At 41.2% G+C, this 22398-nt stretch overlaps 1 protein-coding gene across 1 annotated transcript in view; it reads right to left on the reverse strand.

Moving 5' to 3' along the window:
• ctnna1 (catenin (cadherin-associated protein), alpha 1) overlaps window positions 1-22398 on the reverse strand; it is a 124514-nt gene that overhangs the window by 100264 nt on the left and 1852 nt on the right. Inside the window, exons 2-6 of the mRNA XM_066667815.1 lie at window positions 21991-22108; window positions 21538-21733; window positions 13202-13368; window positions 8618-8737; window positions 5975-6244 (exon numbers count right to left, since the gene is read on the reverse strand). Coding sequence (XP_066523912.1) covers window positions 5975-6244; window positions 8618-8737; window positions 13202-13368; window positions 21538-21733; window positions 21991-22095 — 858 coding nt within the window. The 5' untranslated portion in view covers window positions 22096-22108. The remainder of the gene's footprint in view (window positions 1-5974; window positions 6245-8617; window positions 8738-13201; window positions 13369-21537; window positions 21734-21990; window positions 22109-22398) is intronic.

The following is a 22398-nucleotide window of genomic DNA, read 5'->3' on the forward strand; positions in this document are numbered from 1 at the left end:
CCACCCAACTCCAACACATACATTAATGTATTTTGCTTCAAATCTTCACCGGAATTCATACAAATCTGAAAATGCAGGTAAATTGTGGGTGGTGGGAGTGAAGGAACAGCACTGTCCTCCTCCCTCAAGCCATGGCTGAGGTGCCCTTGAGCAAGGCACAGAACCCACAACTGCTCCCTGGGCGCCAGGGATGGCTGCCTGCCGCTCTGGGTGCACTAGTGAGTGTGTGTGTGTTCATGTGGGTTAAGTGCAGGAGACACATTTAGTTCGCACATTGTACTACGACAAGTAATTGCATAATCAATCTGCTTCAGTACTAATCATTTGCACTGTATTGAGATAACCTTAAATCAACACACCTTTCTCGAGTTAGCATAAAAGAGTGAAATCAGCCGGGCAGGAGGAATACCCGAGATCAGAGGTTGAATTACGATGACGATTAAATTATCAGTATTCCTATGATCAGAGCCGAATCCTCCAGTGCATCGGTTCTTGAGGGATACAATACTGTACATTTCAGACTTTACATTTCCTCCTCGAAAACACCCAGTACAGCTCATGAGCTAATCATCAAGGTCAATCACACATGTACTGCCATGCTGAGGTGCGGCAGGGTTTGAGCTGAAGGAAGCCTGGGCTGGAGCTGCAGGGAGTGTAGGACGCTGCTCTGATCCCATTGCGAGCCCCGCTGGGCGCAGTATGATCGGCCTGACAGCAAGAGCCGGCGTTTAAAACGGGCGGCAGAGAGACGACTGATATAGCCATCCACATGTGAAACAGAGGGAGCATTTTAAAGCACTGACAAATGCGTGAAGAATGAAAAAAAAAAAAAAAAAAGCAGGAATGCAGTTTTCTTTGTTGTAGAGTGATAAGTAATTTCTGGACGTAGTGCAGAAAATATATATATATATATATATATATATATATATATATATATAATTAGCTTGAATGAGGGTGAAAGATAGAACTTGAAGGAGAGCAAAAAGAAAACCTAGCAAGAGTGAAAAAAAGAGTAAACACCAAGCAGGAGGAATGAGATATGAAATGAGCAGAGGAAAGTGTATAAAACAAAAATAAAATAAATAAATAAAACCTTGTGTAGCCCTGAGGACTCAAATACTGCATTAATCCATAAACTTCCTGAACTACTCAAACACTAGAAACAAAGAAAACCAACACCCAAAAATGAGGTGCAAGGGGAGTATGAGGGGGGAAAAGACTCAATAAATAAATAAATAAAATAAAATAAAGATTAAAATACAGAAAAGAGAAGCAAAGGAAAGGAAAAGGAAAGAAAGCAGCCCCCTCCGTGTTGTCATGTCACAGAGCGCGTGTGCACGAGCGCCCCTGAGACTGAGCAGCCTTTAGGATCAGAGCAAGACTTAAGCAGTCCCAAAGCTCAGCACTTCAGAGTGCAACAAAAAGCCGGCAGTTTGGAGACACACTGGGAAGCGCACGCTCGCTCAGTGGCAGCACAATCACCCAGAACTTCACATATTAATTGGCACAGTGCACAGTGGGGGCAGGAGTGCGTTTCTCCGGCGCCCACACCCCGCTCAGCTTCAAGAGAAATCGGGCGTAAGGGAGAACAGAGGAGGAAGAGGATGGTGAACTGTGTTCTCCTTGGAGAAGAGTTCACTCGCCTTTGCTGGTGCCATTTCCACACGCGCTGAGGCAAGGGTGGGAGAATTTGATTTTCAATTCTCTCCTCATTCTGCAGCAGGCGAGACGGGAGCACCTGTGAAGAGCAATGCATCGCTGTGCCAAGAGCAGCTTAAATTGACTCGTAGCTTCACTCTTCCAATTAGAAGCTCCATTTGTCTAGATGAAACGGCTCCGTCCGTTGTACCACGTCGTAGAGATGCTGCTCACGAAGGGACGAGCACTAATTAGGGATGTTGCAGATTAAGTGGGAGATCCAGGCTAATCTTTTAAGACATGAACTAATCATTAAATAATGACTTAAAAAATAATTTATAAAATCAATGGTAAAATAAATTTTACCTAAATTACCACAAGGATCAAACACCGCAGTAGTGTCCTTCCTGTGTAAGCTGCCCTGTTCAGAACAACCGGTTTCAGCGCCTGTTCCTTTAAATGAAACTGAGCCACAACTCAATTCAGCGTGTGGAATAAGGAAAAGCAACTTTTTTTTAGCCATTTTCACTCGTTTATCTTTCCTCTCCATTCCTTTTTTGGTCCATATTTAATCAGTGCTCATTTCCCTGCCCTCTTGATTTACGTTCTGCTGGTCTTTGAGCTCTCGCGTAATCGGGGCTCCAGTGCTGTAAGAGTCAAATGAAGGGGAGGGAAAATTGTAGTGTCTGAACTCTACATAAACAGCAGTACCTAAGTCAGAATGGCTTGCTATTCCATGCATTCTGACTTAGGAAAAATAAATATATTTTTGAAAAATGAGTGGTATTCTTTCAGTTTGTGGGTTCACGGGCTCAATATTTCCACTTTAATGTAGAAATGCACATTTTTCATAACATGGCCACTTTAAAATTTAAGTCAAACAGCCGTTAGTGGATCACTGATCAATGCCATGTTGTAACGCTGCCCTACACCGACATACATTACAATTACCAGATAATATTGCATGCCTAATATGGTTAAAAGGTACCCATTATTTTGATTGGTACCTACAAACGAGCAAGCCTGTACACACCTACCCTGCAGATCAAAATGAATGGGTAGGCTAAGATTAATAGATTGCTATGGCAACAAGTTTCAATTTATGCATATCATCCAAATGTATTATGTCACTCTGTCTCAATTGTGGAAAGATTAGCATATATAACGAACACCGTTGCTTTCCCTTCCAAACAAGTACAAAGCGAGCATAACAGAATAATTAGTCTAACAGAGGAGCCATTGTTGGCAGCAACAATGAACCGGATTTGCACTTTAAAGTACAGGTGAAAGGAATTTGACCTTTCTGTGTCTTCAGCTCAGAAAGACGACGCATCTCTAAGGAGCGAGCCACTCAGTCCCTACAAAATCCCCATAAGCTTAAGACCCAACATTCTTTACGTCGATGCAGTGTGTTCGACATTCGGGTCAAACTTCGACGGCCTTCCTCGCTGCCCATCACTAGATAAACAATCAAGGATTAACAAATCAAACCTGACTGACTCCGAGAGGTCAGCGGCCCAGCTTTTGTTTGGACATATGAATTTAATCTGATTCAATCCCGGATTATCGCATCCCCACCAAGGCTCAATCAGATCTGGGGTGTGCAAACAGATTGGAGCATTTGTCTGGCTCTCGCCGCTATCGTCAGGAGTGTGTGCTGAGTGTTTGTCACGCAGGAAAGGAGGGGGGGGGGGGCTGTCTCAACAGGTTCATCTCCTGCTGCTCGGCAAACAGCTTAGGCCTTCTGAAATCACAGCATCCTCAACGCAAGTGCACCACCCAACCACACATTTCAAAACTCTGTAATCCATTCCCTGCTCTTACTTTATGATTTCATCTTTTAAAACGATGAAATACTTCAACTGCTTAGCAGTGGAGGGGGCAGGGGTATTTTTTCCTGTGTGAGAGAGTTTGTGATTTTGCCTTCACATTAAAATGTCACTGGCCAATTTTCCAAATGTCTTCAAATGCTGAGCTGCTTTTCAATTGTGTTCCATTACAAGACTTGCTGATTAAAATTCAGGACGTTTACAAAAGCCCTGCGGTGGTCCGACAGACTGCTTACACATTTTTGTAACTTATTTCTTCATCTGAGCTGCACCTGAGTCTCTGCTGACAGTTGAATTTACAATCTATGCCAACTTAAAATTTCACACAAACACCTGGCAACGTGCTTCTGTTGAAAAGAAAATTCAAGTTCAAGGCTAAACACACAAGCCTCACAAACTGGCAGAGTGCACAGCAAACGGTGCAAAAGCCATTAGCTCATGCCATATGTAGTGCACTTACAGGCCAGATAAAACAGACGCAAACATGTTACTGTTGGCAGTTGTGTGAGAGCGTTTAGAAAATAAATGAAGAACCAAATAAAACTGAAGGGTAAGAGAATGTTGGAAAAACTGGAAAAAAAAAAGAGAAAACACAGATCGCAGGAGAGTAAAGGTTACTAGTCTGGGTCGACTTTCCTCCCTGCGCCATTGTCCAGTTGCATGGTATTGTCACCTCCTGAAACTGAGTGTATGTTGCGAAGGAAAAGATAAAAAAATAAATACTCAGCAGGAGCAACAGGCAATCAACTTGTGGCAACTTTTGCAAGCGAAGAAATAGCAGAGTGCATTTTACTTTTGGGCAGGGTTTACTTATGGGCGAGTAGTACAACACCACATCAAACCACATGGACCCACACGGACAAAAGATAGAAATTATTTACTGTGCTGCTTCTGGATGAGGAGGACGTCCGCATGAATCTATGACATTCTATGGGGAGAAAAGGGTACAGAAAATATTTCCAAGTTGTATAGAGCATTTAAGGTGGAATGGGAAATCCGACTAAGAAGCTACGTTTAGCTTTGCTTAAAGGTCTAAAAAGGAGAATATGACTACAGTTCACTATATGGACAGTTGTCAAATACCCATTTGCCAACACCAACATACTCACAGCTGATAATCTATACCTGTAGTTCCTTATCGAATTTTCTGTTCCACCACAAATTGCCAGTTCAATATGCCTTCCCTTCAATGCAAACTGGCACACCCTCTTAATTAGTTGCTTTCAGAACAGTGGAACAGTGACATGACTAGTGCACCATTCACATATGCACGGTAATCCAGAAATGCTCCAAAGTTTACCCGCAGGAAGCATTTGTGAAAGCGATTCACCCACAACATTCGTTGTTGGACTTTATCCTTGTAGTGCCTGAGTAAAGACCCTGGATAAAGTCCAAAAAGCGCATGAGAATGGTGTAGGAAATGTTCCAGAGTTTCTCCTGCACAGCTGCATGCATGAAAGACCACTCTGGGACACCTCCACACCAGATTCTCCAGACATCATGGGGGAATGAGTATTCTGGAAGACTATAATTTAATATCAATATATAATCACAATATCATATTATTTTTAAAGTACTTCAGTACTTCAATATATATAATTTAACAGCATCTATCACTGACGGGCATTACAGGACACTGTTCATTTCACTCAATTTTAAAAGATGGTAAAAATATAATAATTTTGACAAAGCCAAGAGGTTTATGTTTGAAGGTGATGCCATGTTTCTTGTTTGTTCTTGGCAGCTTTTCCATGGCTTTTATATTGTTCATATCAATAATGGAATTATGATGTATCAACCAAATCTAAGAAATTTATCATGAGATTTTGGGCATATCGTCCAGCCCCAGAATGAGGCATAGTGGAGCTTGTCCGCTCACACTGAATTTTTTGGCTCAGTCTAAAAGGCATTTAAAAAAAAAAAAAAAAAAAAAGAAATAATAAATAAATAAATTTAAAAAAGTGAGAATGTACACGATGGAATCTGCTTCCTGCCACAGGACATGGGCGTTTAGTGTGGAATACCTTCGGCTATCTGAATTAAGCCTTCATCCTAAAATTTGATGTCTTAATACAGAGCATCAAATATTTCACCCATATCAAAATATTTTTGACAAAATAAATACAAAAAAGGTGCTTGACTGAAATACATTTACATTTCTAAAGCAAATGGCCATTTGTGTCACAAATTTCCCCATGAGCACTCGGCTTGTGGGTCTCTAGGTCAACAACAAACATGGCTGGCACCAGAGAGACATTAAACAGCTAACGAATGCAGGGGAGGCATGCAATTAACTAAAAACGATGTGAAAATGCAAAATAAAAGCTGCATTCTGAAACCAAACACTGGGCAATATTTCAAGCTCTAGTCCCTGCTGGTAACATCATAATAAACCAATAGATCAATAAACATTACAGGAACCAGGATACTAGATCAGCACTTCTACGCTGAGACACTTATTAAAAATATGGACCAAGCCTCAGAGGCCTGAATCAATAAATACTCACGTCGAAGTTGTTGAGGGCTCCGGCGAGCTCTCCTCCTCCAGCAGACTGGGCAAAGGTGGAGTCCTCACTGCTCGTAGCTTGGGCGGCATTGGAGATGCCGGAGACTGCCTGCTGCAGCTGCTTATAGATTATGTCACGGTTGGCCTTGTAGGCGGCCACGTCCGGGTGCTGCAAGCAGGCGCGAGACGCAGTGTAGAGCATGGGGATATTCCTCTGCAGCACGCCTCGGGCTGCTGCCATTTGGTCCTTGTGGTGGACATCCTTCAGCTCCTGGCAGATGGAGACCAGCAGGGGTCAGGAGATCAACTCACATGTGCCATACCAACAAGGCATGAAATTCACAGATCTTAAAAGCAAAGGATCGGCCAGGATATATTTGGTGTTTGCTTTGATAATTGTTTGACTGTGTATGGTATACTACACTTTATAAAGGATCATTTTTCCATGTTCAAACAACAGTACAGCAGCTTGTCATATGGTATCCAATTAAAAACACGTTCTCCATTTTGTGGGTTTTTCGTTTACTTGATTATTTGAACACAGCAGCTGTCCATCGTGTGTACATGAATAAACCATTAAAAATGATCCAAAAAAAACATCTTCATGTTGACTTCCACTGAATGTTAAGGTGTATTCCTCCTTCTGTAAAGTTCTGGCATTAACGAGTTCTTACAGTAAACAATGTATTATGTACAGATTATTTACAGTGGTACAGTATAATCCTGGTCTAGCTGTGCAGAGTAGTTCAGGAGTGGAGACCAGTGGGATGCTGGCTGGAAAGAAGCTGGACCTGAGCCGACAGGTTGTGCCTGAATCTGTTCAAACCCTGATGTGGTTTGAGCTGTGTCTGTTTACTTAGGAGAGCAGCTTGCAATAGTAATACAATACTAATTGGTGGAACATAAGCATCCACACTTGCTAACAGCATTAGTCTCACAGCTCCACTGCATAGCTAAAGAAGCCAAATACAGGCAGCAAACATGCCTTGGTTGATTGACTGCATTTGGAGTAAGAGGTAGAACCTTCCTTTTAAACAGTCTACAAAGTTCATCTGTTACAACCAACCAGATATATGCTTTTTATCTATTTTTTTTTATTTAAGATGTGAAGCGGGAAGAACGAAAGCCTCCCTTGGTGCAACAGCCTGATCACTCTGATGTGGGAAAAATGTAAGAGCAAAAACACATAAATAAATAAAATATTAACAGTGAAATATCCAGCCACTAGCATTAGTATACGCAGATAAACTCACCAGGGCTGCACTGCATGAGCTGCACCCTGTTACAGCTGATAGGAGAACCAGCGCTGAATTAAATATCAAATGCCCTGCTCTATTCAACGTCAGATCAGTAAAATAATTAGCATTACTAAAAACCTTTAGTTGAGTAACAAATGAAAGAGCTCTTTCCATTAGCGGGTAGGGTCACCTGGAAAATTCCTCCAGAAGAAAACTACTGTTGACTAAAGCTAACTCAATCAGTAAAAATACAGCAGGAGGGAAGCCATTTTTAAACATATCAGAAGCCAATTCTCATATCTCCTTAATAGATTCTGTCAGAATGCTTACTTTGTGTCTGGTTCTCTCTCCGCCCCCCCTTTAGCTTCTTGATTGGTAATAAGGAGATATGTGTACTTCTAATCTCCAAGCAGAGGCATAGGATCCTTCTCAATGTATGTGACAGTTAAAAGCAGTAATGCTGTTTGAAGACTGAGGCTCAGAATGTGATTACATCTGCTGAGGTTGAGAAGCTAGACAACGCCTGCCTGTGTCTCTTTCACCCTCTTCTCTACGTCAGTCTCATGTATTATATGTATACTACCCATGTATTACTTGGTACCTTATAAAACGAGATAAAATCATAATGCCTGAATAATTCTGAATACTTTAGAAATACACCATGTGCAAAAGAATCCAGATACCACTTCTACATTGTGAGCTGATACTTGACACGTTATCCATTAGAGACACTGGGACATATAGTATAATCCTCACAGAATAGAAAAAGATGCTTGTGACACTGGTAGTTCTGTCCTTTTTGCTACAGGTTTAATAAAGCAAACATGTACAGCACAAACTGCACTTTATTAAATAAAGCTTACTCTAGAGGGCTTATAGGCTACAGTTATTGTGGCAGCATTTTACTTTTATTATATCCTGTTATAATTTAGATTATTAACAACAACACCCGGTATAAAATTAATAAAGCTATTAACTCTGACGTAAAATCTCAAGAAAAAAAATGTATGTAAGCCACTATTTTAGGAAGGAAGCCTGCGTGTTAAACCCTAGCCTTCTCTGAGCCACACAGACAGATATGGACTAATATTCTTTCTGAGTGTTATTTGTGATCCAGGACCAATCATCCAGTATTAGTACCTGACCTAGCTAATGTCCATGGCTGAATGTAATTAAATCCTCAGTGTGATGTTCTTAAATCTAGTGTAAAGCCTTCCCCATAGACTAGATGTTTTCTCTGCTGCAGGAATGGGGGCCAAACCAATTACTAATACCCTTGAATCCAGAAGAAACATTGGCTTGGTAAGGGTCTGCTAACTTTTAGATATATGGTGCACATAAAACTGTCTCCAAGTTTCACCGCAGACATCACTCTAACATCATTGAGTTTATTGCTGCTCCTGTACCTGTTGTCTCTTGGCTGCCATCATGTTGAGTTTGTCCACTTCAGGCTTCAGAGCTTTGTACTGGATTCCCAGATCCTGCTCCGTCTCGGCATTACGCACTTTCACCAGGTTTTCCTCCACCTGAAACAGCCACAGAGAACAAGCAGCTTTAGTAAACCCGGTGTTTTCATAGGATCATTTTACAAACCTGCTCAAATCCAATACAGGCTGCATAAACAAAGGATTTGAAGGGAACATTACTATGACCTACATATAACAGAATATAAAAGAGAGCAGACAAACAGTACACAAATGATGCCTGTTGTTTTTATTTCCCCCTAAAGACACCTGGCTGTGTGTTGATTTGAATAAAATTGGCATTCTGCCCCCAATTCTGCATTTAATAGTTCTGTGGATTTGGAGATTGTGATGCTCCATTAGACACACCATGGCTAAAAGCAAATACTGCCTACTGTTTTTTAAAAAGGAAAACAATAGTGATAGAGAGATACTGAACTAACACTTCATTTCAAATGCAAATGAACTGGTCCAGCTAAAAGTAAGACATTTTTATTTTAACCAGATTGATTGGGGCAAATGGTCAGCAGGGCGACCGTTTAGAACATTCCCCAGCTATAACCAAGTTCCCATAAAGATGATTTCCTGGTCTAAACAAATGGTGTTAAATACAGTCGTAGTGTAAAGACAGATCCAGACATGTAAAATGTGATTATATTCACGGCATTGAGTCATGAACCAACCAAACTGGTTCCATTTCCGTTTTCATGTAAAAATGTCCCAAAAGGCAACACAAAGGCTTGCTTCAACACTTCTCACTGTCTACACGCCAAAACGTATTTTCATTGGCCCTATCCTTTATATTAGTTCCAAATTCTCATGATAAAGATGGTTTGAAGTGATCCAATTTACAGGTCGTAGCGCATATTTAAGCCTACAGTCATGTCAGAGCAAGTTCTCGCACAAGGTACTGTCTGCCTCTTACCAACACTGATGTTCAAAGAAAATACCTCTCAGTATTACGAAATAACCAAGTTATTTAAATATATGTAATACTTCATATATTTGGAAACATCAAGAAGTTATTAGTTCATATAAAAATGCATAACCATTGTTAATTTACATATCAGCCTTGAGATTTTACATGAAAATAACACTTCCAACTCACAAATATAAAGATGACAATCCAGTTTAATCTGTGGGCTGCCTAAATCATTCTTATTTTGCACCCTTTTGACAAAAACAAAACTTTTTGACAAAGTTCCCAGATCTCCTTCCTCTTCTCTCCTATCCAGGGTTTAGAATAGGGGTCCTCCATCTTTGTACTCAATATGGCAGCTCACAGCTTTTCCGTCTTCCGTCTTTCAAATGAAAGAAGCCTTATATTTTAGTGCATGTGTAGAATACACAGCACTGTGCAAAAATCACAGATCATTTAGTATTTATTTACTTCCCTGTAGTGGGTGGAAACAACTGATTTCGCATTTTTTTCCTGCCAAAATGTCATTAACTTGCGCATACACTTTTGAATGGAAACCTGGCTAGTGACAGCACCCTGAAAGTGGAGATATAAGCCTCTCTTACACACAGCCAGCAAAGACAACACATCAAAATATATATATTTATTTATTTATTATTATTTTTATTTTTTTAAACACTGCTCTCAGTCTTTCCCGATCACATCATGTTAGTTTAAAACTGGCCGTCACTTTCCAGTGAAATTTGAAATGGGGACAAGTAAAATAAGTATAGTCTTCAATGAAAAAGCTTCTTGTGCAAATGTCCATCATGACTTCTCTGAATAAAACAGCACTAGAACAAATCTAATATTAACGTAGAGAAAAATAAGCCGCTCGGTTTGGTATCATACATCCCAAATGAAATCTCTCAAGAAGGGCTGTCGTTCTTCCACAAACCTGCCAACACTGTGATATCCGCTCTCCGCTCAATCGTGACTGGCACTCTCCTCGCTGTATTAGGAACCCAACACACATGATGATTCAATAGCGATCTGATTTCAGAGAGGCTAGGTGACAGTAATCTAGTTTGCACCAACAACCCATCAAACTAATGCAAATAAATTGAATCAAATCCAATCAATTCTTCCACAGCCCATGTGGTAGCCCTACAGAATCCTGGCCACATGTGCTGACGCATGAGCCAAACACAACTCAGCGGTACACAGCGATTCAAAGCCTTCTTAAGGTACAACCACTCAACAGAAAAGCAGAGAAGGCACTATATTTAAAAAATAAATAAATAAATAAATAAAAATATTATAAAGAGTACAGGGTGGAGTAGCAGTGAGGGTAAACTAAGGATCAATCAAGTCAAAAACAGCCAATATTAAGGGGATTAGGGACATCAACAGACCTCACATACTGCACACTGTGCTGCTATATATTTATATTTTATTATTATTAAAAAAATAATAATAAAAAAAAAATTTACATTTGTTTACCTAGGACATTATAAAAAAAACACCCACAAAATGTGAAACAAGACCATGCGGTGAGCTTTTGGTGGGCTGCCCAAGTCAGAACACATGGGATTTTGCGCTGCACCTCACACAGAATGCAGAGACTTTAGAATTCTCAAATCATAGTGCTGGCCCTGCGTTTACGCACGTGTGCAAAAACAGGGACAAACAGAGCAAAACGGACAAAGCAAATGCAGTGAAATTAAGGGCAGTCGGAAAAGATAACAATAGAAAAAAAAAATAGCTAAAAACTAGAGATTCTGCTCCTCACTGCTGTGCACTTATTCTGGGGTGAATCATTATCATTTAATTAAACCAGCACTTCTGATGAGGGCTGTTTAGACAGGGGGAGAATTTTGCTGTGGGGTTTGAGCTTTGTGGTATTTTTGCCCAAAGCTGGTCACAGACATTTCATTTGCAGTGGACATATTCTTCCCATTTACCACAAGGGCACACCGTTCTGGGGTCTTAATGAAAAAGACTGATGTGGTTTGAAGAGTTTTAGACACGTAGGACTTGTAAACTATGACTTCCAGTATTTGGAAGATCTTTAATCTCTTAGCTCCAGTGCTAAAGGAGGATTTAGACACCAAACAGGTCATGGTTGATTGACTACTTCTGGTGTAAGAGGAAAATGATGAAACTTTAATGCGCTGCTATCACTTGCTAAATTCTGTGGAAAGATTTGGGATACTAAATGTAGGGCAAAATGAGGAGGAATAAAAACTGAAAGTTTAATCAGTCCCACAATAATCTCCCTGCATATCAAGAAAGTTAAAGCATTCGCTAAAAACACGTGTGATAAATGTATTCCACCCTGACCATACCTTGCTTTCAGCACGAGTGTAACAAATCTAAACTAGGTTCAACAATGAATGCAATATCACAATGAACAAGAGGGGAAAACGGGCCCATGGTGCTCGGTACTCAACATACCAACTCCGACCAGACCCTCATCGCATGTGCTCGGCCAGTAGTGAGAACACTTTGTGCTAAGTGGCCCTGTTCCCTGCTGCACACCCTTCAGTTTTTAGCTTTGGTCTCAGCAAGAGGCCAAAAGAGGAACAGCGATAATGAAAAGGGCATCTATAAAAAGGGCCTTCTCTCTGATACCTTGGCCTGGTGGAGGTTATGTAGGAGGCTAGATACAACCACTTAAAAAAAAGCCCAACACTGGCAAAATAACACCTGTTGTGCTATTCATCCACAATCTTTACAGAGCTCACTCAAAAAATAAGAGCTTTAATTAAAAAAAATAAATAAATAAATAAAAAGTAATAGTGCGACCTGACATTTGTTCACAGACTATTTGGTATGCTGAGAGAGTGGATGTGCACCATGATGATCTCCAGTGATATATGGCCAACTCTCAGAAGCTCAAGGAAGGTTGTTGCTACATTTTCATAAAACCTTTCACGTTACCTTCACTGAAAAATATCAAAAACATGCAAAAAGGACATGAAACCCTAAGACAGTGTGTTTCAGCCATATCCAGACATAGGACTGATTGTGTATCTCAAAAAAAATAATAAAAAACACAAGGGTACAGCCATAAGAAACCGAATAGCAATGACAATTTCTGCCCAAGACCCTGGAAAGTGCATCTCTGACCACTCACATGACGAAGTAGTGAGGCTTTAGGTAAAACGTGAGCACTGCAACTTCCATAGATCACTTAACACACTGCCTCCTCCTCCTCCTCCTCCTCCACCCTGAACTGATGCTGCATCTTTGAAACACGAGCTTTTGAGCCACCCCTAATATGCATTTTTACAAAATATTCAAAGCAAATTCACCTATACTTTAAGGAAACGGTGTAGACATTTTAAACCCAAATGATGTAATATAAGACTGGAAAGGCTCCAGAAATATATTACCCCCAATTAGATCACCATTAGGGCCAGTAACACATCATAAATATCATCGCTACATAAATCGTTTCTCCCCTTTGGTAAATGATCATTTACATCATGTCAGCATTCAGTAAGGAACTGTTGAGAACAAAACAATACAGAAATGGGAAATATGGTGGTGAAGCTTTCAGGAGTGGAGTCTCATGCAAGTTTAATAAAAGAGAAGAGCTATGTGTGTGTGTGTTTTCAATTCACCAGTTTGAGCTGCACCAGAAGCTGGTAAACGTCAGACATGTCTGCCAACACAAGCAGGTGAGTGACAGCTGAGAGGAGAGCGCGAGCAGCCCGGACCATGTTGCCTCTCTTCACGGAGGAGCAAGGGTCTTCAGCAAATTCCCCTGAGGCCTGCCGCATGGACTCTCCTGTAGAAAAAAACAACAACACACACACAGAGTTACATACCAAGAGTGTACACCACAAACCCGCTGTCATGGTTCAAACGCTGCCTTTAATTGTCATATGAGCACCTTACACTGCTATGAAACCCTATCAGAAATCATTGCTCAAATTTTCAAGCTACATTTCAGCTCACGTTGTGTACGTTAGATTGAAGGACAACTTCAAATGGTTTCAGGAAACGCTGGAAAACGGAACGTCCACTGGCAGGCGGGCACGCAAGTAACACATTAAAGGGAATACAGCATAGCAGTTCTCCTCCAGTGAAAGAGTGACTACTGAATGTACATCCTATGGGAACCGTCAATACAACCCCTTTTTTCTAAAACGGATTCAGAGGGGAAAAAAACACCAACGTTATGAGTTTTCTGAAACTTTTCATCTATGAAATGCAAGTGGCAGCTGGCAATTTCTAATAATATAAATAAATAAATCAAACAAGCACTAAGACTGTAACAGTAAATGCTCTCCTCCTGCACTCGCACCTACTTTACTCTGATCAGATGGATATATTAAGATGCACAGGAATGAGAAACATGGGTTCACTGCCAATGATTTTTTTTAAATGTCCATACGTTTGTTTCATTTGCACCACAATGTAATTCTTACATTTACAGAAAACCTAGTGTATTACATATTTTTACTCAGTTCTGACTGCTGAAATCAAGTGTAGGGGTTACAGGAAAAGAATAACACCCCAAACACCAACAACATTTTTTAGTTACAAGTTAAAATTTGTAACCTATGTGTCAATGTTTTCTTCTTGAAATGGGATCCAAATGGGCCATACATAACATAGGACAGGTTACTACAGCATTTAAACTGTTAATAATGTTGGGACAAACCCTTCGAAACAAAAACGTCCATCAAGCACACTGTCATTCTGTAAACAAGGTCACCCTACATCAAAAGATAAAAACAGTTAACAGAAACACCGGCTGGAAACTCGAATGACTGAGTAGTTAATTTCAGCTTTATACAGCTCTATGACTGGTCTCTAAAAGTGGGGGTTTAGAATACGGATGACACACATGGTATACTCAGTTATTTATTAAGCTCATCCATAGAAAGCTTTCTCTAAGACAATACCAGTCACAAAAACGTCAAGGTTCACTAGAGACTGCACTGCTGAAAGTTGCAATGTCTTTGAATTGAGGAAGCTAGCTGGAAAGATAACTTATGGTTGTCACAACACACAGGACTGGGTTACCTGTCAGGCTTTGAGATAAAGAGATAAAATCTCAGGTGCTGCACTTCACGAACTTTCACAAAAACACAAAGTTTCACAAAAAACACTAAACTTTTCAGGAGTGCTAGTGTTACTTTACGGGTTTTTGGGTGGGTTTTTTGGTGGGGAGGGGTTAATAAGCTGTCGATTATGTTCTTAACGTGTAGCTTTCCAAAGCAGTTTAAATCACCACATCTATTCTGTTCAAAGATATGGCAAAAAAAATTAGATCAATCAACCTAAACATCCTTCACACGAAATTTCCAGAGGCTCTGATATAGGAGATGATGGGAAATGGGAGATGGGGTCTTTGGTTCACTTGGGTCTCCATCAGCTTCAGACAGACGGCGTAGAGCTAATGAATACCAGCTGGAACGCTACTACTAATGAAGGCATGTAAAACTCTGAGGGACTTCGAAAGTGTGATACAAAAAAGCTAGAGCTCTACTGATATGAAGAATCTGTTTCTTCTGCAATCCCATCTGCAAACTGCCTCACATTTAACTGGAGCATGCAAAAATAAATAAAGAAATAATCCCATGCACCGCCACAAGTGCTTCAGCTCTGCTGAAAAATGGGGTAATTAATGAATGGTGACATCTGCACCGAATTACTTAAAAACAAATGTCAAACCATTACCAATATGATTTGAAGCAGTTCTCTGCTAATACAGATATAGACCAGACACAAAGTCGCTGAAATAATACACAATATCTCTGCGATACATATCAGATTCTCTTCTATATGCAATCACGGAATAATATAAGAGCTTGTAGAGGCGTTTTCGCTCCTGTAATCATTACACACGATGCCATCATTAAAGCAGACAGCAAACAATTGCTGTGAATTTTTTTTTTCTGCTCACAAAAGCCCACTTTGTGTTTTTAGCCAAGAAAAACTGCCCAAGGTTGCTAGCACAAGGGTGTCCCTGACGACATGCAGGAAAAAGCACTGGAGCAGCGGCTTTAGAAACAGCCAGCCATCAATTTTATGCAGTGGGTGAGGCTAGTGGGACTGCAAGCCTTTCTCTTTTTTTCTTCCATCTGTAGACGGCGAGCTAGCTCTTTCCTAAAGAAAGCAGAAGCCCTGGTGTAATGCGACAATGTGGGTGCCCGAGTACAATACGTATAACCTCCCCACAACAGAGAGGGACAGGGTGAGCAGTGACATGCACAGCTTACTTTCAGCACAGAGGCCTAACCCGCCGTCCTTCAGATCAGGCAATAAATAAATTATTCTGAATTCTCCCCCGAGGTTAAACATAAGCACATCTAAAATGAAATGTAAGCGACCATGCACTGTGTTCAGAGGGGACTGACTTTTTTTGTTCCAAACACAAGCTATTTATAATGAAATTTAATCCAAACCTCACTATTAAATCCATGTCCTCTTATATTAGTGAAATCACAGTAGAATTCTCATTAGTATCACATGAATATGCCAGTCAAAGAGTATCTGTTGGTGTCATGTAGGAGCAGCCCAGCAATCAACCTATTGCATCATACTGTTTTAAAAGAGCCTACGTCATGAAATACCAAATTTTAGTGTGAGATCTCATGCGCTTTCTGAGAAATATCAATTGCATCAACCATTTCAAAAACAGCGGCTCCATTTCTCAGTCCATCAAATACATATTGATATGTGAAACTGTGTGTTCAGTTTATTGTGCAGCACGTCAGACAGTTTGTGAGCCTGAGACTAATTCAAACACGCAATGAACTCTTCAAATTCCTTGCGTTTTAAATCCATGATTCATTGCAGTGATCACAGTTTTGGGGACACTGTCTGGCTTCATAGTGCAGCACTAATGTAAACAGATGTGAAAGATGGATATATTTATCTTATACAATGTTTCTCTATCTGCTCTGGAGAGGGCCTGACAGCATTTAAACATAGGGAAGCCCATTCTTACAACAAGAAGGAAAAGCCGTAACACCATTGTTTTTTTTTTTAAATCATAAAGATCTAAAGAAACTCTGTTAACACTCTAATCTCCAATGCATTACTCTGCTTGTGACCGAGAGTTATTCATTCACAGATCATATACAAGCTTCTGCAATTGTGGTACTGCACTTGTGTTTTGCTTTAGCGTGTAAGAGACTACAGACATAACACACATGCTTTTGTCTTACATTTTTCACACTGTTTAAAAGGGTAAATCTGATCACGCTGACCCTGTGCTCTGAAAGAGGAACAGAAATTTGAAGGATAATATTTTGTGGTGACTGAGTCTATATTCCGTTTTGGCTTAAAGTTAAATGAACTTAAATGTGTGTAAATGTGACACCAGAGGCAAACCGTACCTGAAATATCTCCCTCCACCTTTTGTAGTGCACAGTGTAGGTCATGAAGTACATACTTAGCAACAAGCTTAGTCCCCCTTTCAAATTCACACAGTAAACGTAGAATCCCCATCTTAATTACCTGTTAGGTACTCTACGTAAGGAGTATGGCACTATCTGGGACAGAGTCTGGGCTCCACTATACTGACTGACATTGCTGGGTGGAACAGAGTGTACTTTTTTTTACCGTTCAAATGAAAATGTAAGGTTTTGAAAGAAACAATAAGTCAATGTCAACATCCCAATGTGAGTTGTGTGGTTGTAGGTAAGGATCGAGTCCTCAAAACTGTGGCTACTACACACAATGATGTGACAAAACGCAAGGACAACACTTAGGCCTTTCACAATAAACATTTCTGTGAGCAATATATTGTCCCAGAAAAATATGCGATAAAATAAATTAAGAACATTTTACACTAGTTACATAAAAATAACGACTGCATATATAACTGACGGTTTTTAAACAAATTCACACAACTGCTCTAGTACAGAGAGACCAGAGGAAACCAGAGAATAGAACAGTGCAAGTGGCTAAGCTATTGGTGATGTAAACAAACATGAAACACAATTACTAATATACAAGTATTGTACAAAAAGTCAATAATGTAACTTTGACAGGCCTAACAAGGATATGTACATAAGCTTAAAATGTGGCATTCGTTACTATCCTCTAGCAGCAAGCTGCTAATAAAGTATTGGTCACAGATATCCAGATCCTCTGGCATGTAGATAGTCTTGAGAATTGAACAATTCCAATAAAACAGACAGAGCTCTTCAGTCCATCAAACGGACAACAAAAACCGCTTAAGAAACCGTTTCAGGCTTTTACTCTTTGCTCTTAATGTTCGCCTTCTGTCTCCTTTTAATTCAGCTTCGCCAGTTACAGTGACAGGAAATGTAGAAAAAGTTAATCAGCTGGTCAGTGCCTAAGAGGAGATGGAGGTGGCAGGCGGAAAACTGTGACAAGTTAATTGCATTAGAATCTCGGTTTGAAATGTGAGAGCAGAAACCCAGGTGAGTGAGCGAGACAAGCTTTTCAAAAGCAAGGCCAAAGTGCTCTGACCAAGCGCTCTTCCGAGTCTGTACTGCTTCCGCCTGCCATATATTTACTATCGCACAAAAGCAGACCATTCGAAATGAGGTCAAGTCACCACTGCAACAATGACTGCTTATCTGATGCACTTGCCAGAGGGGGGCCGGTCTCAAGTCTGACAGTACTGTTGTGCTGGAATACAACCTTCCAAAGAAAACAAAGTATTATATGGTATTACAAATGTTATATTCCTTTTGTGTGTGTGTGTATTATATATAAAATACACACAAAAAACTAGTTACTCAAATTTAAATGAGAATATTTAAAGCAAAAGCAAAGGCAAAAGCAACAATAGCTCAGCTGAAAAGTAGCCTGAATTGAAATTGATTCATTGTAGCCAGAAAATCAATTTAAGAAAGCAGAGTGAGGATTTTTTGCAGCCCACATTTCCCTTGGTTGATATATGGGGATATATGGGGATAAAAAAAAATAAAAAAGTGGGCACTGCTAACAAGAGGTCACAGGACCCATAGTAGGACAGCAATATAAAAAACACAATTCGTCTTTGTTGTATTGAAAAAAGAGGTTGCCACGGTGTACCTCATGGTCTACAGCTTCAGACTGCCTTCACATTTCCTACCACAGAAAAGGCTTCCCCGAACGCAGTCCAAGAAGCCACAGAGGAGACAGAGCCTGAAGCCTGGCTTCCCTCCCAAGGGTACAATCAATATGGCTATTTTCTCCCAGCCTGATAGGGATCAGTCTGTCTTTTAAAAAAACTCCCATCCATCTCCCCTGAAGTGGAGCTCTCTGAAGACCACTACAAACCCGATGCTGAAACATTTCAAATAAACGTCAACATCTCACTAAAGCGATGCATGCAGTCAGATTCGTCCCACGGGGAACGAGCACAAAAGGATGGCATCATCATTCAACCGGTATTATACCGCCTCAGTTGAGGAAGACATGAAGGGGGAGCTGAAACAACAGCAAGGTTTAGGAACGTGGCAGATTCAACAAGATAACAACAAGGAGGTTCACCGCTGATCAAAATCTTCACCTACGCATTCAGTTTTTAACATGAATGCTGGACCAGGACGGTGCGTTCTCTGCTTTGGCAGCTTTGTCGTATGTACTGTGAAGGGGAAACAATCAAAGTTGGACATTTCCTTAAGTGTTTACTGAGACTCGAGCCAAAATAGGCGCTCACACCGCCTGACAAATTACAGGCTTTTGGCACTGCATGCTGTGAAGTAGTACTGAATGCACGGTTAAGCGTAATTCATAAAAGCTATCACAATACGCTTCAAAATAATGGAAAACTCCTAGTCCAAGCCGTGTCACCCCTGCAGCCAGCTTGTACCGACCGGGACGAGGCAACCATTCAGCGGCCCTTAGCCACACATTACACAGCGATTTCACTCTGCTGACTCTTTCTCTACCCATGCGCCTGCTGGAAACGTCACAGCTGGGAACGAACGCAGATGCCTTTTCAATCTGGAAAGATTTAACCCATCTCAATAGCAGCATTATCAGCTCATTCATGCGCGGCTGAGCCATGCCGGTCCCAAGCGCCAGTGCTCGCTCTCTGGATGCCACGCTGATGACGGCATCCCAAACTCAATGTGACATTCCACAGTGTCAAAGCAGACTGCTGGCCTGCTTCCTCCACATGTTAACACAGGCAGAGCTGAGCCAATAACAGCACGGAGCTGACAGAGACATTACTCCAATGAGTGCTAAGCAGGCTGACTCTGTCCCGACTAGGCTGTGAGATGCCAAGAAGTCTCCAACGAAGAGAAGAGAGCACTCTGAGAGCGAGACAGTCAGGCTGAGAGCGCGCACGTCACCTCTGGACTCCAGACGTGACCTGACCGTGACAGCAGCCTGACTGTTTGGGATAATTTCCGTCACACAAATGGAGGAAATAACAGACTCGGGTCTGATGCATAAGCATGACAATACAGTGAGACCTTTCCCTGACAGTAAGGTTTTCAAGACTTTTAAAAATGTAATAAACAAGGACATCGGAACTAGGAGTCTGTCACTTACAAACTTCAAAAGCTACCAACCCAAAAAGTCAGAAAACACGGGATGAAACAAGTCAATCTGATTTTGTGCTGCAACTTCCATCAAGTGAAGAGACATTCCTACTTCCTCCGGAGTCCTTCCAGTCACATTGTTCAATAGACATAAAGACTTTAAATGGAGCAAAACAAATAACAAGCACAGAAATAAAGAGTAATAATTAAATTTGGAGAAAATGAGGAAAGGAAAAGAGAATAAACAAAAACGGCTAAAAAAAACCCAGCAAAAACAAAAGTATTATGGGAACCATGTTGCAAAACGTATAATTTCACAACACATCTAAAAACTTTTCCTGAGAATTCTTGAGAATTATGGCCACATTATCAGGAAAATCTGTCAAACCCTTAACAGGGCAACAGAGACACACACACACACTCAAACCTACGGACACTTTTGAGTCGCCAATCCACCTACCAATGTGTGTTTTTGGACTGTGGGAGGAAACCGGAGCACCCGGAGGAAACCCACGCAGACACAGGGAGAACACACCACACTCCTCACAGACAGTCACCCGGAGGAAACCAACACAGACACAGGGAGAACACACCACACTCCTCACAGACAGTCACCCGGAGGAAACCAACACAGACACAGGGAGAACACACCATCTCCTCACAGACAGTCACCCGGAGTGGGAATTGAACCCACCACCTCCAGGCCCCCGGAGCTGTGTGACTGCGACACCTACCTGCTGCGCCACCGTGCTGCCCAGAATTCTAATAGTGTGGTTATATTTTTAAGACTGCACAATGGTCATACCACATCTGTGTTGCCTGTCACTTGGGTTGGAGCAGGGGTTTTAAAAAACTGAATCAAGTCACACCTAACTGAAACTGCTATCTGGCATATTCACCTGGAGGCCTACAAATATTCAGGCCATGCAGATACACACACACACACACACACACACACACACACACACACACACACACACACACACACACACACACAGTGTCAAAGACTGCACAAGAGCATCTTCTGTACACAAGAATGCTATTCACATTAAGATCCAGAAGGGAAAAAAAAAAGCAGTGTAGTTGAAAAGGTTAACTGTCTCCATTAACCTGCCTCCTCCATAGGAGAAATAAATAAATAACGAAGGAAAGAGGTGTCTGCATTGTGTAACGAGGTTCAACGAGAGATGGAGTAAGGACACGGAGCAGGCAGCCTGAGGGGAAACATGCTGCAAATTGAAACACAATAAACAGCTCTCGCAAAATTGGTGCCACCTGCTTAAATCAAAAGCAAAGCTTCCCTCCATATGAGCAGATGAGCAAACAGGCTGCAGATTATGAAAATGGAAAACTATCAAATCAGGGATTAAAGTTATTTGAGTTACATAACTGAACACCAGGACTAGTAATACTGTTTCAACAGAGGGCCACTTTTACTCTCATATAAAAAAAGTAAAAACAAGAAACAAAAACAAGACACCACTGAATACCTTGTTTGCGAACATCCTCTACGGCATCAGTGAGCTCCTTCTTGAGAAACTGACTTTCATTGGCAATCTTCTCGCCTTTCTCCAGAAAGTTCTGAGTGGCCGTCTCGACCGACGCAGCCAGGACGTGAGCCTTTTTGGAGCGCCCCTTCTTTTTGTTGGATGGACCTTTGTTGCTCGAGTTCACCAGAGTGGTAACCTAGAGGCATGAATGCATTTTTAAGACCAGGATAGTGTGGAATCTGCAGTGCGTTTACCCACATCATCGTCTTGAGGCTGATAAAAACGTGTGTGAATTAATTAAACATACACCAAATCACCTTAGGCTGAGATGAAATCAAAGATCCACTGATCTTTTCTGCAACCCGCTGATTTGCATCTCGGTACGGTAAAAGGCTGATGTGGGAAAAGATAAAAGGATGCCTCACAAGTTTCCTTTCCCTCTATTCCCCTTACCTGGGTGACCAGAGGTTCAAGCAGTCTTTCCACAGCCAGCGTGCGGATCTCCAGGCTCTTGGGATCCCATTTGAAGTTGATGTTAGGAGTATTAATACTCGTCATGTTGTCAGTGGTTCTGCGGAGAGAAATAAGAGCTCAGAAAGGTCGCTCAGACAAAGTGAAAGAACGCCGGGATCATCCTCTCTCCGATGTACGCCGACACATTAGAAGCAACGACGTTACATCACATTTACAGGCTGCACCGACGCTCAACAACACTTGGGAGTCTTGTCTAATGTTGTTAATTTGCTCCACCACCGGCTACAACTACAGTGACAGCCTTCAACGCTGCCAAGTAACGCTGGCCCATATTTCGATTTCCCATTCACGCACCGACAGGCGCTCTATTGATCGGCCATCATGCAC

The sequence above is a fragment of the Hoplias malabaricus genome, chromosome 4 (genome assembly GCF_029633855.1).
Source record: "Hoplias malabaricus isolate fHopMal1 chromosome 4, fHopMal1.hap1, whole genome shotgun sequence".
NCBI classification, from domain to species: Eukaryota; Metazoa; Chordata; class Actinopteri; order Characiformes; family Erythrinidae; genus Hoplias; species Hoplias malabaricus.